Here is a 17,322-nt window from a genome sequence, read left to right as displayed (position 1 = left end):
GATTACCCTTCTTGAAGGACTCCCCAGAGAAGCCGGGCATGGTGCAATGCTGGGAGATGAGCACTCAGAGATGGGGCAGAATGCAATACCCACCAGATTCAGAGATTTGGACCTTTCCCATAACTAAACTGAGAACAGCCAGAGAATGGACCACTGCAGGAAAAGAATTTTAGCACCGTTTCCTCCATATAGAATATATTGGCCACGTGGTGTGATTAGACACTCTGTATCTCTAATAAACGTCGTGTGAGAGGCGTTCTGGTGTCTGTGTGCTCTGCATGGTGTTAATGTTCCTGCTGAACCCCTTTAACTGCACCTGAGGAACTGGGAAGTGAAGGATGAGGGGATGAACTGTGGAGGCTGGGAAATAGACAATATACTTCTTAAAAGAGGAAAATGGGTGATTGCACATCCCCAAAGATATGTCTACAAGAAGAGCACCTACCTTTTCTTCTTTATGTTTGTATCACAGCCTCTACAGGAGGATACAACAAAGGAGCATAAGCTCTTCGGATCCTGAAATGCTTCGGATGTTAGAGGAGTACTGACTTGCTCTTATTTGGACAACAAGTTCTCAATTTCAAGAAGTAGGTGAGCCCAATCCCACACACATTCTCCAATCCCATATTCTAAATGGGAGAATGCATGTTTCTGAATCGCAGCCAAGTGTGGAGGATGTGCGCAGTGTGCTTCAGTTTGCCTCACAGTCTACAAAATACGCATGAACATCTGTGCTAAGGCAATGAACAGCAATACAGTTGAGGCCTGAAATGTCCTTGAAAAGGTCCAAAGGTGAGAAGAAGTACGAGGAGCATTCCCAGCTCCCTCCCTCCAAGGGTGGCTCTGCATCTCCCCTGCCATGCCCAGCAGAGTTTGGAGAGCAGGGCTGTGGTGACAGCTTGACCTGTGCTTTGCTGAGCAGAACCAACTCCAGTTTTCAACATATTGAAGAGGGTTTGGAAATAAGTACTTTGTTTAGGTGTTTTATTTTGTTCCATGTATGTTCCAAAGCAGACAGGAACAAGTTGTCTGATGAGTGGGATCCAACCAAAGCGTGTTAGCTTGGCTTACACAAAGCTCTTCCAGCAGGCCTGGGCTCCAGGCCCTTGCCATCCAGCTGGTTAAGGCTATTTCCATCACAGGTGATGATGCTCCCCTTCCCAGAGCAGAAAGTGTCCTTTGGAGACCAACCACCCTTCAAGGACTCATTGGCTTAACAAGCCCTTCTGGGGCTTACCAAGAAAGTGTCCTCATCCTGAGAGCTGCTCAGCAGGCTTGGAGTCAACTGAACTGATCTTTCCTAACAAGCCCTGAGAGACTCATTAGTGGGGACTAACAAGAAACTTGCTTCCTTGTTAACAGCAAGGAGCTCCTCTACAGCCACTTTCTTTGTCAGCGTTGGTCCAAAGGCAAAGAGGGTCACTGTATTGCTGCGTGAGATGCTCAGGGCAATCATTTGGGCATGGCTGACAGCAGCTGGATGCTATTTCAGGTTCCCCTGATTAAAGCACTGACAGCGCACCCCTCTGCTAGAATCTCAAACTCCAGGTCAAGGTGTTTTGCAGGACCCTCCCACTCTGCTCTTGTGTCTGCTTGGGGCACTTTGTTTTCCTACCCAACATTTCACCCTATCCAGACACTTCTCTGTCCTACTGCTTGAGTCAGCTGAGTTAGAACTTCCAAAGCTTGTTGGTCGCATAACACGTATCGTATGACTTCTTTTAGAGGAAAAATCACATGATTCCACAACACTGAGATAAAGCAGTTTGCATTCATACAACAGAACAAGAGGGCACACAGGTTACAGTCCAGGTAAAGTTAATTCTTGCAGCAAATTGTTGTTACAAAGCCTAGTGTTTATTTCCCTGGCAAGGCTGACAGAGGGGAAGAAATGGGGATTTGGAGAATGTTATAGGAATGGCATTGCCTCACTCATCAACAGAATCCAAGTTCCTTCTGCAACCCAGGGCATCAGGTGGACTTTGTGTGCCTCATTTCCATTACTCAGGATCAGAAGGGCTTCAGTTCCTGAAATTACACATATCAGACTATAAATACACAGAAAACTAACTGCAGCAATGACGACTGAGTCAGGTCAGGAAAAGGCCTGCTCTAAGAGGCAGCCCACAGCAAAGCATTGAGGAACACAGTCAAGATTTTCCATTCCTTCCTCCCCTCATTCATTCATGGAATCACTGGAGAGTGTTCTTTCTTTTCATGACGCAGCACAGCAGAAATGCAGGGGTAGAAACATTTCTGAGAAGACGTCTCCATTCCCCCAAATCACTCAGGACACCTGTTTGTCAGAGACACGCTTCCTCCCCAGCACTTTCCCTAGAGCGTCCTTTACCTCCTGGTTCCTCAGGCTGTAGATGAAGGGGTTCAGCATGGGGATCACCATGGTGTAGAACACAGAGGCCACCTTGTCCAGGTCCTGGGAGTGCCTGGAGCTGGGCCGTGAGTACATGGAAGCAGCAGACACATAGAAGAGGGTGACAGCGGCCAGGTGGGATGCACACGTGGAGAAGGCTTTGCGTTTGCCTGCAGCCGTGTGCATCCGGAGGACAGTGAGCAGGATGTAGGTGTAGGAGACGAGGATGGTCACGCTGGTGATGAGCATGTTGAAGCCGACCACCAGAAACATCACAATTTCATTGACGGTGGGGTCTGTGCACGAGATGGCGTAGAGCGGGGGACCGTCGCAGTAGAAGTGATTGATGAGGTTGGGACCACAGAAGGACAGCCGCAGTGCAAACCCCGTGTGAATGGTGGCGTTCGCAACGCCAGCAAGGTAGGAGCCAGCAACCAGCAGGGCGCAAACTCTGCTGGACATGGAGAAGACGTAGAGCAGAGGGCTGCAGATGGCCACGTAGCGGTCGTACGCCATTGCGGCCAAAAGATAGCACTCTGTGGTGGCAAAGACAGCATAGAAATAAAACTGCGCCAAGCATGCAGCGTGGGAAATGACTTTCTGTGATGCTGGGAGGTCTGAGAGCACTCGGGGAGTGATTGAGGAGGAATAGCAGATATCAAGGAAGGACAAGCTGCTCAGGAAGAAGTACATGGGAGTGTGAAGCCGGGAGTCCAGCCTGATCAGTGTGATCATGCCCGCATTGCCTAGCAGAGTGACCGTGTAGATCAGCAAGAAGACCATAAAGAGGACGGCCTGGATGCCCCTCTTCTCAGAGAATCCCAAGAGCACAAATTCAGCAATGAGGCTGTGATTTCCCTTGGCCACCATCACAACACAGTTGCAGCTGGAAAGCAGAGATGTGAAGAAGCACAAAACCAGCATGTTTCCTTTTTGCCCCACACTCCAAGATCAAAGGAATTGTCTTTTTATCGGGAAACATAAAGCATGCAGGCTGCAACCAAAGGGAAACAGATTAAATGTCTCAAAACACAAGTAAGCAATGTGAATGGTGCAATATGTTTGTTTTATTCTGGTCATATTTTGATTTGGTAATGTCACTTTGCAAACTGGAATTTGTCTTCTCCTTGTTTAAGTTTGTCACTCTTTAGATCCAAAGAGATAACCAAATTATTATATAAACCAATATTATATCAACCAGCTCCCCTTTTCTGTCCTGTGATGACAACATTTCTGTGAAAATACTGAATTGAGAAAGGCAAGGGAAAGGGTTATAAAGATCAGTACGACTGGAAGCCCCAGCAATGGAAGGTGAATGCACAGAGCAAGCTACTTAGAATACGGTTTAAAAAACTTATCACAGTACCAAGCCTATGTCTTCCCAAAAGAGAAGTTATGTAGATGGTGGCAGGAATTGCTCACTGAGGAATCCATTGCACACAATGTCAAACTCTAGCCTAGGAAAGGAGTGTTCTGCACTTGGAAAATTCAGTGCATAAGCCCTTGTCTGACTGATACATGAGTCTCTTCAGTCTGGATTTAGAGAAACTGAGGCTTCACAGACCTTTGTATTCCTTTCCAGGTTTTGAAGCTCACATGCAGCAGAACCATCAGCCATGTTGCCAGGAGTGCTGCAGATGCTTGCTGCCCTGGAGCCTGCCAAGTGGAGCTCTGACCATCCAATGCCTGCTGCTGGCTCTCTGTCATCTCTGACAAGCAGGGCTTTGGACGGTCAATGCCTCGGCTTCTCCAAGCCTCCTGCCTTTTGCTCACTGTGCAATTACAGCAAAGACAGGCATTGCAATTAGCTGAGACTGTGGGCTTTTCCTTAGTGCTGGCAGCTGCCTTCAGGTTAGAAAAGCTGCTTCTGGATCCCTGGGCTGTGTTCAGGAGACTCTGACCTTGGGCAAGTGGTTGCCCTGCAAAGAGGCTCCTGCCAAAATCCTCCCTTCCTGACAGCTCAGCTCTCCATGGGGCCCTGTGGCTGACATTGGGCGATGCTCCCCAACTCACCTGTTGGCTCATAGCTCAGGACCCTTCCCAGTTTGTGGAGGCACAAAGTTGAGCCTTGTTCTCACCTGCACCTACAGGTGTTTCTCACCTATGAGGTGAGAAATAAGCCCGTGTCTCCCCTTGTTAGTGTGAAGCTCACGAACAATTTGTGAGCCATAAAGGGCATCAACTCCGGACCCAGAGAAGCTGTTGTTTATATGATGCTTTCCTGCAAAAGTGGGGCCGATTCCTCCCCCTGGTTTGATCGTGAAGGAGATTTCTCTGGGGAGCAGATAACTTTGGAGACAGCTCCTTTAGGAGCAGACTTGCACTAAACAGTAAACATGATCTAATTCAGCACGTTAACTGAAAGCCTGAGAGTTCTTCCTCCTTCTTTTCAGGTGTGATTTGTGTCATAAACACATGGGGAAAATAAAAAAATGATGCATGCATTTGTGAAGGACACCTGAGCATCAGCACGGGGAGCCACAGCTGTCCTTGATGCCCTTCAGAAATGCCCCTGGGGCTGATGGCCTCAGACAAATTCCACATTTGCCACGACTCCACATCTGCCCATCGGCCCCGGCTGCCAAGCAGCAAGTGGAGAACGCTGTAAATTTTTTCCAGAAAATAATTTTCCCCATGGGAAGGACGTTGGACATAGGGCAGATGAATCACAGCCTCCACACGCGTGGTTGTCTCCATAAGGGGAACTAGTGGTGACTAACCCCGATAAGAAAGCCTACAATTAGAATTGGTGAATTCTACTCAAGCCTCATTCATGAACCTGCAAGCAAAAGTTATTATTCAGCTGCAGCTGGGATGGCAAAGACATGCTGCCTGGGCTGTTGTTGGACAAGACAGTCAAAACCACACTTCAGGTTTATTGAAGGAAAGCATAGCCTTAGTCAACAACTGAGAACATTTTCAATCAACTTGTGAAAATCACCATTTTACCCTGATATATATATTTTAATGAATATAGAGGATCTATCATTATTGTGTTGGAATTTACTGTAAGTTCATCTCCCTGTGCAGGTATGTGTAGTACTCATAATATCTCTTCACCAGCAGTGGAAGAGTTTCTACTACTGCTCTTCTTCCTTTCCTTCATCCTACCTAAATTCAAAATTACAAGTCATTCCTTCTCCAGTGGACTCAGCCCTTGGAAAAGCATCATCCACACAATGCCCAGCCCAAGGCAAAATAGGTTCTTCTCAGGAGAGGTGCAGGAACGTACAATGCCCCTGTTGCATCAGGCGTCCAACGATCTGCTGTGATGTGTGGCACCTGTTGGAATGTGGTTGAAGGGAGACTGCTGGCAATGGCTGCAGGAGGGGACCTTCCTCACAGCTCTGCTCAGAGCACTCCTCACCTCCGTGTTCCGCAGGCTGTAGATGAAGGGGTTGAGCATGGGGGTCACCACCGTGTAGAAGACGGAGGCTGTTTTCCTTTCCTCTTCCGCGCGACTGGAGAGAGGGTGGAGGTACAAGAAAGCTGCGGAGCCACAGAAGAGGCTGAGAGCGGTGAGATGGGAGGTGCAGGTGAAGAAGGCTTTGTGCCGGCCCGGCGCAGAGCGGATGCTGCAGACGGTGAGCAGGAGGAATGTGTAGGAGACAAGGATGGCCAAGGCCAAGGAGGCAACGATGAAGCCCGCACACGAGAGCATCAAGACCCGGTTGAGCCAGGTGTCAGTGCACGAGAGCTGCAGGAGCGGTGGGATTTCACAGTAGAAATGTTTCAGCACATTTGGGCCACAGAAGGACAGCTGGAGGAGAGCTGTGGTGTGCACCAAGGCGTTCAGGCTGCCAGCCACGTAGGAGCCAACCACCAGCTGCATGCAGACCCTGCGGGACACGACAACCAAGTAGTGCAGAGGCCAGCGGATGGCCACGCAGCGGTCGTATGCCATGATGGCCAGAAAGAAGGCTTCCGTGGTGACGAATACTAAATAGAAGAAGAGCTGTGTGAGGCAGCCGTGGAAAGAAATGACTTTCTGCTCAGTGAGGAGTCCCAGCAGTAGCTTTGGAGTTATGCATGTGGAATAGCAGACGTCCAGGAAGGAGAGGTGGCTGAGGAAGAAGTACATGGGTGCGTGAAGATGAGGGTCAGTCCTGATGAGGACGATCATTCCAAGGTTCCCCACCAGAGTGGTGATGTAGATGAGGAAGAAAACCACAAAGAGCAGCTCCTGCATAGTGGTGAAGCCCAAGAGGACAAACTCTGTCACGCCAGAGTGGTTTCCCCCTGCCATGCTCCCGATGCCAGTTCTTACTGGCAGAAAAAATTACAGCTCCTCTCCATGGGGAAACGTCAATACGATAGTATTGCACCTTTCTTTGCCACTTTCTTTGTTGTAGCATTCAACAGATTAGACGCCACACCAAAGTGGTTTTACAACTCTCTAGTGACATGATTGGATCCATTAAGGTGAGGCCAGCATCCTTCATTGCCACTCCACGAACTTACAGTTTCAAAAGAAAACTTCCCCTTCCAATCTGAATTATTAATCACTTTCACAAAGATGGCTATCTCTGATAAGATGTGTCTCTCAAAATCTCAGTGAATAGACATAAATCACTGTCTTCCCCTGATCCCAGCATTTGATTCCTCAAGGCACTATGTAGCCAGCAGGGAAAGAGATCCCCTATTGCATATATACACACATACTTTCATTAAATATCCATAGCCTTTCACAAAGGGTGGAGAATCCTTCCTTTCACTTGCTTGGCTGTTTGCATTCTTGCATGTCCTCTTTTTCCAAGCAAAATGAATCCATGGTTCTATGGTTCCTGTGCCTTCTCACCCGTGCCCTTCAGAGCTCACATCTGGGTTTCCCTGCTCTGCATGAGGAATCAGAGTTTGCTGGGATCTAAACTCTGTCTCTGCTCTGCTCCTTCTGAGCTCAGCCAGATGGCAGTCACCTAAGGTTACACCAGCACCAGGCTTAGAGGTATCGTTTCATGTCCATTGCCGTCTTCCTTCTCTTTTTTCAAATGTCTTACACTCTTTTTATTCATTTCCTTTGCCTCAGTGCAGTGGAGCTTCTGCACTTCTCCTTCCTATTGCCATGAATCCAGGCACAGACAAAAACTCATCCGCTGGGTGCTGACAGAGGATCCTGGAAGGGATACGCACAGCTTTCCTGCTGCTGGCAAAGACACTCAGCCTCACATCACCCAGCACACATCTGCCCCAAACGTTCTCAGAAAATCACCCTTGCTGGTCCGTTGCATTCTGTCTCCTCAGAAATGCACTCCCTGCTGCTCGGGCTGAAGCTGCTGTAAAGGCTCCACCGCTCTGCCACCAGAACAGAATCCTGTTGCATCCCCTGGTGTGGCAGGCAGATTTAAGTTTTATCCCACACCCACAGCACAAATTACCAAAGGTGCGCTGGGGCACCTCAAAAGCACTCTGCCTTCCCCAGAGACCCTGCTTAGTTGAATTTTCCATTTCTTCTTCAATACATTCTTTCACCATTGCTTTCCAGAGGAAGAGTCCCTGAGCTGCTCTTTCCAGCAGCACTCCTGTGGTCACAGCACTCACAACTCTGCAGGCTGATCCAAGGGCAGGATGCACCACTGCTACGCCGCATGGTGGGCTCTCCTGTTTCACACAGCACAATATCAAGGGTGTTGAGTTGTGGGTATGAACTGTGAACATGTGAACATGTGAAACCAGCTGCATTAAGTCCAGACAGCATATAAGTTATTATTTATTATTTATTTTTAGCAATGGCCACGTAACTTACCATTCAGTGTCTCTGTAATTTTACTACATAACCCTTATTTCTGCTCTTCTGATAAAAATAAACAAAGGTAATAATTTTCACAAAAAAAGAACAGAAAAGAAGTAAGCCTCATGTGTCCTCCACTGGAGATTACCTTCAAACACTCAATTCCACTCTACTTTAGTCCATTCCATTCCATTCCATTCCATTCCATTCCATTCCATTCCATTCAATTTTTTTTTAGCCTATTCCATTCTATTCCACTCCACTCCATTTCACTCAATTCCACTCTGCTGCATTCCACTCTATTCTATTCCATTCTATTCCATTCCACTCCATTCAATGACTTTCTACTCATTCCATTCCATTCCATTCCATTCCATTCCATTCCATTCCATTCCATTCCATTCCATACCACTTCATCCCACTCCACCCAATTCCACTCCAATCCACTCCATTCCATTCTATTCCATTCCATTCCATACCACTTCATCCCACTCCACTCCACTCAATTCCACTCCACTCCGCTCCATTCCACTCCACTCCAGTCCATTTCATTCCATTCCATTCCATTCCATTCCATTCCATTCCACTCCATTCTATTCAAGTTCATTTCTTCCTACGTTCCGTTCCATTCCATTCCATTCGATTCGATTCGATTCCATTCCATTCCATTCCATTCCATTCCATTCCATTCCATTCCATTCCATTCCATTCCTTTCCATTCCATTGCGTTTCTTTTACTCCATTCATCTCATTCCACTCCACTCCACTCCACACCATTCCATTTCTTTTATTCCATTCATCTCATTCCACTCCATTCCACTCCATTCTATTCCATTCCACTCCACTCTATTCAAGTCCATTTCTTTCTATTCCATTCCATTCCATTTCACTAAATTCCATTTCATTTCATTCTACTCCATTCTTCTGAAGTCCATTTCTTTCTACTCCATTGCATTCTGTTCCATTCCATTTCTTTTACTTCATTCATCTCATTCCCTTCCCTTCCCTTCCCTTCCCTTCCCTTCCCTTCCCTTCCCTTCCCTTCCCTTCCCTTCCCTTCCCTTCCAGTCAGTTCTATTCCACTCTATTCTATTCTAGGGAAATCTACACGAATTCTAATGAAATCCTTCTGGCTGAGAAATAAATGGAAATAAATGTCATTTTTTCTAACCTTCTCTCATCCTCCATTCTACAATCCTCCACCACACCATCAGTTCTCTACGCTTTAATACACAACTGATCAGTTGTTTCTTCAGGAAGATTCCAGCTCTCCCCGTCAGTCCTCTTGAAGCAGCTTTCCTTATGGCCAAGGCTGCAGATGCGGTGTGGAGAGTCCTTCAACCCACAGGCTTTGCAGCCCTGGTGGCCATCTTGGCCACAAGGAATGGGGGTGGCTCACCTTCAGATGGGTGCTCACCACAGCCCTCATGTCCTTCTCTGACCAGCTGCTCTACAGCCCACCCTGGAGGCAGGGAAGTCCCCCATAGTGGCCAGGCGCTGGCATTGCCCCTTGTGGAGGTTCGGGTGATTCCCATCTGCCCGTTTGGGATGCCATCTTGGGCAGCAAAGAGCAAAACCAAAGGGAAAGGCAGAGGAGTTAGGAGGGAAGGTGCCGCCTCAGCATGCTGCTTGTTTCCTCCTGCTGTTGTTTCATTGCTCTTCATTTCTCAACATTCAACATGCCTTCTGAAACCTGAGGAGAACCCAAAGCACACGTGTCTGACTTATCAGTGAGCTGCTTCCCACTCAAAGCTGTGCCTAAAGCAGCGGGAGCTGCGTCAGTCAGGCACTTCCAAGTGCCTGGAAACTGCAAGGAGAAAGATGGAAAGATCTCTAATGCCCAGGAGGAGTACCATCTCTGAGGAGCTGAGAAAGGTGATGTCAGCCCCAGTAAGAGGTGGATGGGCAATTGCACGTATCCATTGGAGGAGAATAAAACCTGGAGCTCCACCACAAGGCATCGCTCTGGGTGCCCTGAGAATGAGCAGAGAGATGCTCCGTTGCTGGAGCCCAGATACAGACACAGGTGTGGCTGTGTGTCTCAGGATGGGTGGAGGAGGCCTGAACAGCATGACAAGAGGTGGGTGAAGGCATGTTGTTCGTAGACCGGGATTTCCCTTCTGTTTGTGCATCCTGCAGGTTTTCCACCTAGCTTCTATTTCATCACAAATATCTTCCATGAAAGCACAGAAATGGCAGAAGTGGAACATTCTGTATAGTATTCCTTTCCAATGGTGCTGGCTTTGTACAGATACATTCTTTGGAAATGCTGAAAGCTCAGGATTATGTCCAAATTTTGGCAGGATTGAGAGTTGCTTGGCTGGAAGGGGCAGCAGAGAAGAGCAGAAAAGACTTCCTTTCTATTTGCATGTGATATCTACTACATGTGGGGGCAACTCTACAACCATTCCTCTAAGAATAATGCAAATGTCTTTATTTGTGACTCAGGAAAGACATCAGCCAATGCAGGTTTCCCATGTGCAAGAGTGGCCTCCACCACAGCCGCTCCGCTTTCTGCTACTTCCATCACTAGTGACTTCCACTGACCATGGCATGGACAAATCACTCCGTGGCGACAGACTTTACTCTCATGGGGTTCGGTGATCGCCCTGAGCTGCAGGAAGTGCTCCTCGTGGTGTTCCTCATCGTGTACCTCATCAGTCTAATGGGAAATGTGGGAATGATCCTCTTAATCAACTGCGAACCCAGGCTGCACACCCCCATGTACTTCTTCCTCAGCCACCTGTCCCTCCTGGACATCAGCTTCTCCTCCAGCATCACCCCAAAGTTCCTTCTCAGTGTCCTGACAGGGAGCAGAACCATCTCCTACAGGGGTTGTCTCGCTCAGTTTTACTTCTACGTCGCCTTTGGCACAGCAGAAGCCTTCCTCCTGGCCGCCATGGCATATGACCGCTACGTGGCCATCTGCAACCCGCTCCAGTACACACTGGTGATGTCGCAGGGATTGTGCCTGCGCCTGGTGGCCGGCTGCTATGCTGCAGGGGCCCTCAACTCCACCGTGCACACAGTAGCCATGCTTCACCTCTCCTTCTGTGCCTCCCGCCGCCTGGACCACTTCTACTGCGAAGGGCCGCTGCTCTTTGCCCTCTCGTGCTCTGACACCAGCATCAACGATGTCTTGATGCTCGTCTTTGTCAGCTGCATGGTGGGCACCACCAGCACGGCTGTCCTGCTGTCCTATGGCCGCATTCTGGCCGTCGTGCTGCAGGCCCGCTCCCCCAGCACCAGGCGTAAGGCCTTCTCCACCTGCACCTCCCACCTCTCGGTCACTGTCCTCTTCTACGGGGCCGTCGCCTTCATGTACATGCGGCCTGCAGCCACGAGGTCAGTCAAGCTGGACAAAGTGGCTTCCATCTTCTACACTGCCGTCACCCCCATGCTCAACCCCTTTGTCTACAGCCTAAGGAACAAAGAGGTGAGGGCTGCCCTGAGCGGGGTGAGGAGGAAGGCACTGCTCATGTGCCACAGACATTGGGGCAGCTTTTAGCTGGGTGGCCAGCTTTCCATGGAGAGGGCCTGGAGGAAAGGGAAGGTGCTGGAGCGTTGAGGGGTCTGTCCTAGAGAAGGTGGGATGAAGGCAGTGGTGGGAGAGCCTCACAACAGAGCTGTGCTGGTTGTTTTCAGCGTTACAGGGCAAAGCTGAACTGACTTTTGGAATCAAAGAGGAAAAGCATCTCTTTATTTGCTCATCTCTTACTGACAAATTCCAGCCAACCTGAAGGGATATGACTGCTCTTTAGAAAGGATTGTTTTTCTCTTCTGCTAGACAGAAGCAGACCACCAAGCATGGAACCTCAGGAAAGCCTGAGAACTGCCATGTGGAATGCTTAAAAGAAGTTCAGTCGGAAGTTGTCATTATTTGATAACAAGAGCTCATTGTCACCTAACTCATATGTTACATCTCACGCACACTTGTCAGTTCTGTTGGGGTATCTCTTTGTCATGTTTCTCTGAGCGTAGCTCTGAGAGGTCAGCATGGAGGACAGCCCAATGCAGATCTCTGGAACCCACTTAGCAGCACTGCTGGAAGTGGGGATGTAATTATTAAAGCTCAAAAGAGGAGGACGTCCATCACAAGGAAGCGGGGGCTTTGGGGACTTTGGGATTACCCTTCTTGAAGGACTCCCCAGAGAAGCCGGGCATGGTGCAATGCTGGGAGATGAGCACTCAGAGATGGGGCAGAATGCAATACCCACCAGATTCAGAGATTTGGACCTTTCCCATAACTAAACTGAGAACAGCCAGAGAATGGACCACTGCAGGAAAAGAATTTTAGCACCGTTTCCTCCATATAGAATATATTGGCCACGTGGTGTGATTAGACACTCTATATCTCTAATAAATGTCATGTGAGAGGCGTTCTGGTGTCTGTGTGCTCTGCATGGTGTTAATGTTCCTGCTGAACCCCTTTAACTGCACCTGAGGAACTGGGAAGTGAAGGATGAGGGGATGAACTGTGGAGGCTGGGAAATAGACAATATACTTCTTAAAAGAGGAAAATGGGTGATTGCACATCCCCAAAGATATGTCTACAAGAAGAGCACCTACCTTTTCTTCTTTATGTTTGTATCACAGCCTCTACAGGAGGATACAACAAAGGAGCATAAGCTCTTCGGATCCTGAAATGCTTCGGATGTTAGAGGAGTACTGACTTGCTCTTATTTGGACAACAAGTTCTCAATTTCAAGAAGTAGGTGAGCCCAATCCCACACACATTCTCCAATCCCATATTCTAAATGGGAGAATGCATGTTTCTGAATCGCAGCCAAGTGTGGAGGATGTGCGCAGTGTGCTTCAGTTTGCCTCACAGTCTACAAAATACGCATGAACATCTGTGCTAAGGCAATGAACAGCAATACAGTTGAGGCCTGAAATGTCCTTGAAAAGGTCCAAAGGTGAGAAGAAGTACGAGGAGCATTCCCAGCTCCCTCCCTCCAAGGGTGGCTCTGCATCTCCCCTGCCATGCCCAGCAGAGTTTGGAGAGCAGGGCTGTGGTGACAGCTTGACCTGTGCTTTGCTGAGCAGAACCAACTCCAGTTTTCAACATATTGAAGAGGGTTTGGAAATAAGTACTTTGTTTAGGTGTTTTATTTTGTTCCATGTATGTTCCAAAGCAGACAGGAACAAGTTGTCTGATGAGTGGGATCCAACCAAAGCGTGTTAGCTTGGCTTACACAAAGCTCTTCCAGCAGGCCTGGGCTCCAGGCTCTTGCCATCCAGCTGGTTAAGGCTATTTCCATCACAGGTGATGATGCTCCCCTTCCCAGAGCAGAAAGTGTCCTTTGGAGACCAACCACCCTTCAAGGACTCATTGGCCTAACAAGCCCTTCTGGGGCTTACCAAGAAAGTGTCCTCATCCTGAGAGCTGCTCAGCAGGCTTGGAGTCAACTGAACTGATCTTTCCTAACAAGCCCTGAGAGACTCATTAGTGGGGACTAACAAGAAACTTGCTTCCTTGTTAACAGCAAGGAGCTCCTCTACAGCCACTTTCTTTGTCAGCGTTGGTCCAAAGGCAAAGAGGGTCACTGTATTGCTGCGTGAGATGCTCAGGGCAATCATTTGGGCATGGCTGACAGCAGCTGGATGCTATTTCAGGTTCCCCTGATTAAAGCACTGACAGCGCACCCCTCTGCTAGAATCTCAAACTCCAGGTCAAGGTGTTTTGCAGGACCCTCCCACTCTGCTCTTGTGTCTGCTTGGGGCACTTTGTTTTCCTACCCAACATTTCACCCTATCCAGACACTTCTCTGTCCTACTGCTTGAGTCAGCTGAGTTAGAACTTCCAAAGCTTGTTGGTCCCATAACACGTATCGTATGACTTCTTTTAGAGGAAAAATCACATGATTCCACAACACTGAGATAAAGCAGTTTGTATTCATACAACAGAACAAGAGGGCACACAGGTTACAGTCCAGGTAAAGTTAATTCTTGCAGCAAATTGTTGTTACAAAGCCTAGTGTTTATTTCCCTGGCAAGGCTGACAGAGGGGAAGAAATGGGGATTTGGAGAATGTTATAGGAATGGCATTGCCTCACTCATCAACAGAATCCAAGTTCCTTCTGCAACCCAGGGTATCAGGTGGACTTTGTGTGCCTCATTTCCATTACTCAGGATCAGAAGGGCTTCAGTTCCTGAAATTACACATATCAGACTATAAATACACAGAAAACTAACTGCAGCAATGACGACTGAGTCAGGTCAGGAAAAGGCCTGCTCTAAGAGGCAGCCCACAGCAAAGCATTGAGGAACACAGTCAAGATTTTCCATTCCTTCCTCCCCTCATTCATTCATGGAATCACTGGAGAGTGTTCTTTCTTTTCATGACGCAGCACAGCAGAAATGCAGGGGTAGAAACATTTCTGAGAAGACGTCTCCATTCCCCCAAATCACTCAGGACACCTGTTTGTCAGAGACACGCTTCCTCCCCAGCACTTTCCCTAGAGCGTCCTTTACCTCCTGGTTCCTCAGGCTGTAGATGAAGGGGTTCAGCATGGGGATCACCATGGTGTAGAACACAGAGGCCACCTTGTCCAGGTCCTGGGAGTGCCTGGAGCTGGGCCGTGAGTACATGGAAGCAGCAGACACATAGAAGAGGGTGACAGCGGCCAGGTGGGATGCACACGTGGAGAAGGCTTTGCGTTTGCCTGCAGCCGTGTGCATCCGGAGGACAGTGAGCAGGATGTAGGTGTAGGAGACGAGGATGGTCACGCTGGTGATGAGCATGTTGAAGCCGACCACCAGAAACATCACAATTTCATTGACGGTGGGGTCTGTGCACGAGATGGCGTAGAGCGGGGGACCGTCGCAGTAGAAGTGATTGATGAGGTTGGGACCACAGAAGGACAGCCGCAGTGCAAACCCCGTGTGAATGGTGGCGTTCGCAACGCCAGCAAGGTAGGAGCCAGCAACCAGCAGGGCGCAAACTCTGCTGGACATGGAGAAGACGTAGAGCAGAGGGCTGCAGATGGCCACGTAGCGGTCGTACGCCATTGCGGCCAAAAGATAGCACTCTGTGGTGGCAAAGACAGCATAGAAATAAAACTGCGCCAAGCATGCAGCGTGGGAAATGACTTTCTGTGATGCTGGGAGGTCTGAGAGCACTCGGGGAGTGATTGAGGAGGAATAGCAGATATCAAGGAAGGACAAGCTGCTCAGGAAGAAGTACATGGGAGTGTGAAGCCGGGAGTCCAGCCTGATCAGTGTGATCATGCCCGCATTGCCTAGCAGAGTGACCGTGTAGATCAGCAAGAAGACCATAAAGAGGACGGCCTGGATGCCCCTCTTCTCAGAGAATCCCAAGAGCACAAATTCAGCGATGAGGCTGTGATTTCCCTTGGCCACCATCACAACACAGTTGCAGCTGGAAAGCAGAGATGTGAAGAAGCACAAAACCAGCATGTTTCCTTTTTGCCCCACACTCCAAGATCAAAGGAATTGTCTTTTTATCGGGAAACATAAAGCATGCAGGCTGCAACCAAAGGGAAACAGATTAAATGTCTCAAAACACAAGTAAGCAATGTGAATGGTGCAATATGTTTGTTTTATTCTGGTCATATTTTGATTTGGTAATGTCACTTTGCAAACTGGAATTTGTCTTCTCCTTGTTTAAGTTTGTCACTCTTTAGATCCAAAGAGATAACCAAATTATTATATAAACCAATATTATATCAACCAGCTCCCCTTTTCTGTCCTGTGATGACAACATTTCTGTGAAAATACTGAATTGAGAAAGGCAAGGGAAAGGGTTATAAAGATCAGTACCACTGGAAGCCCCAGCAATGGAAGGTGAATGCACAGAGCAAGCTACTTAGAATGCGGTTTAAAAAACTTATCACAGTACCAAGCCTATGTCTTCCCAAAAGAAAAGTTATGTAGATGGTGGGAGGAATTGCTCACTGAGGAATCCATTGCACACAATGTCAAACTCTAGCCTAGGAAAGGAGTGTTCTGCGCTTGGAAAATTCAGTGCATAAGCCCTTGTCTGACTGATACATGAGTCTCTTCAGTCTGGATTTAGAGAAACTGAGGCTTCACAGACCTTTGTATTCCTTTCCAGGTTTTGAAGCTCACATGCAGCAGAACCATCAGCCATGTTGCCAGGAGTGCTGCAGATGCTTGCTGCCCTGGAGCCTGCCAAGTGGAGCTCTGACCATCCAATGCCTGCTGCTGGCTCTCTGTCATCTCTGACAAGCAGGGCTTTGGACGGTCAATGCCTCGGCTTCTCCAAGCCTCCTGCCTTTTGCTCACTGTGCAATTACAGCAAAGACAGGCATTGCAATTAGCTGAGACTGTGGGCTTTTCCTTAGTGCTGGCAGCTGCCTTCAGGTTAGAAAAGCTGCTTCTGGATCCCTGGGCTGTGTTCAAGAGACTCTGACCTTGGGCAAGTGGTTGCCCTGCAAAGAGGCTCCTGCCAAAATCCTCCCTTCCTCACAGCTCAGCTCTCCATGGGGCCCTGTGGCTGACATTGGGCGATGCTCCCCAACTCACCTGTTGGCTCATAGCTCAGGACCCTTCCCAGTTTGTGGAGGCACAAAGTTGAGCCTTGTTCTCACCTGCACCTACAGGTGTTTCTCACCTATGAGGTGAGAAATAAGCCCGTGTCTCCCCTTGTTAGTGTGAAGCTCACGAACAATTTGTGAGCCATAAAGGGCATCAACTCCGGACCCAGAGAAGCTGTTGTTTATATGATGCTTTCCTGCAAAAGTGGGGCCGATTCCTCCCCCTGGTTTGATTGTGAAGGAGATTTCTCTGGGGAGCAGATAACTTTGGAGACAGCTCCTTTAGGAACAGACTTGCACTAAACAGTAAACATGATCTAATTCAGCATGTTAACTGAAAGCCTGAGAGTTCTTCCTCCTTTTCAAGTGTGATTTGTGTCATAAACACATGGGGAAAATAAAAAAACGATGCATGCATTTGTGAAGGACACCTGAGCATCAGCACGGGGAGCCACAGCTGTCCTTGATGCCCTTCAGAAATGCCCCTGGGGGTGATGGCCTCAGACAAATTCCACATTTGCCACGACTCCACGTCTGCCCATCGGCCCTGGCTGCCAAGCAGCAAGTGGAGAACGCTGTAAATTTTTTCCAGAAAATAATTTTCCCCATGGGAAGGACGTTGGACATAGGGCAGATGAATCACAGCCTCCACACGCGTGGTTGTCTCCATAAGGGGATCTAGTGGTGACTAACCCAGGCAAGAA

General features: G+C 48.5%; 4 protein-coding genes across 4 annotated transcripts; 1 reads left to right on the top strand and 3 right to left on the bottom strand.

Moving 5' to 3' along the window:
• Nucleotides 1-1,875: 1,875 nt before the first annotated feature.
• Nucleotides 1,876-3,529, bottom strand: LOC149917712 (olfactory receptor 5B21-like). The gene has a single exon (XM_090142019.1). The coding sequence runs from the start codon at nucleotides 3,293-3,295 to the stop codon at nucleotides 2,288-2,290; it is 1,008 nt and encodes a 335-aa protein (XP_089998145.1). The 5' UTR covers nucleotides 3,296-3,529; the 3' UTR covers nucleotides 1,876-2,287.
• A 2,089-nt stretch (nucleotides 3,530-5,618) lies between these two features.
• Nucleotides 5,619-6,617, bottom strand: LOC149917711 (olfactory receptor 5AR1-like). Its single transcript, XM_090141990.1, has one exon. It carries the CDS (start codon nucleotides 6,615-6,617, stop codon nucleotides 5,619-5,621), a length of 999 nt encoding a protein of 332 aa, XP_089998116.1.
• Nucleotides 6,618-10,647: 4,030 nt separating this feature from the next.
• On the top strand, nucleotides 10,648-12,413 carry LOC149917710 (olfactory receptor 5J3-like). The gene has a single exon (XM_090142018.1). The coding sequence runs from the start codon at nucleotides 10,648-10,650 to the stop codon at nucleotides 11,605-11,607; it is 960 nt and encodes a 319-aa protein (XP_089998144.1). The 3' UTR covers nucleotides 11,608-12,413.
• A 1,685-nt stretch (nucleotides 12,414-14,098) lies between these two features.
• Nucleotides 14,099-15,752, bottom strand: LOC149917709 (olfactory receptor 5B21-like). Its single transcript, XM_090142017.1, has one exon. It carries the CDS (start codon nucleotides 15,516-15,518, stop codon nucleotides 14,511-14,513), a length of 1,008 nt encoding a protein of 335 aa, XP_089998143.1. The 5' UTR covers nucleotides 15,519-15,752; the 3' UTR covers nucleotides 14,099-14,510.
• Between the last annotated feature and the right edge of the window lie 1,570 nt (nucleotides 15,753-17,322).

Source organism: Phasianus colchicus, chromosome 5 (assembly GCF_987193195.1).
Source record: "Phasianus colchicus chromosome 5, bPhaCol1.hap1.1, whole genome shotgun sequence".
Classification (NCBI taxonomy): domain Eukaryota; kingdom Metazoa; phylum Chordata; class Aves; order Galliformes; family Phasianidae; genus Phasianus; species Phasianus colchicus.
Note: the sequence above shows the minus strand (reverse complement) of the source record. Positions and strands in the feature narration are given on the sequence as shown.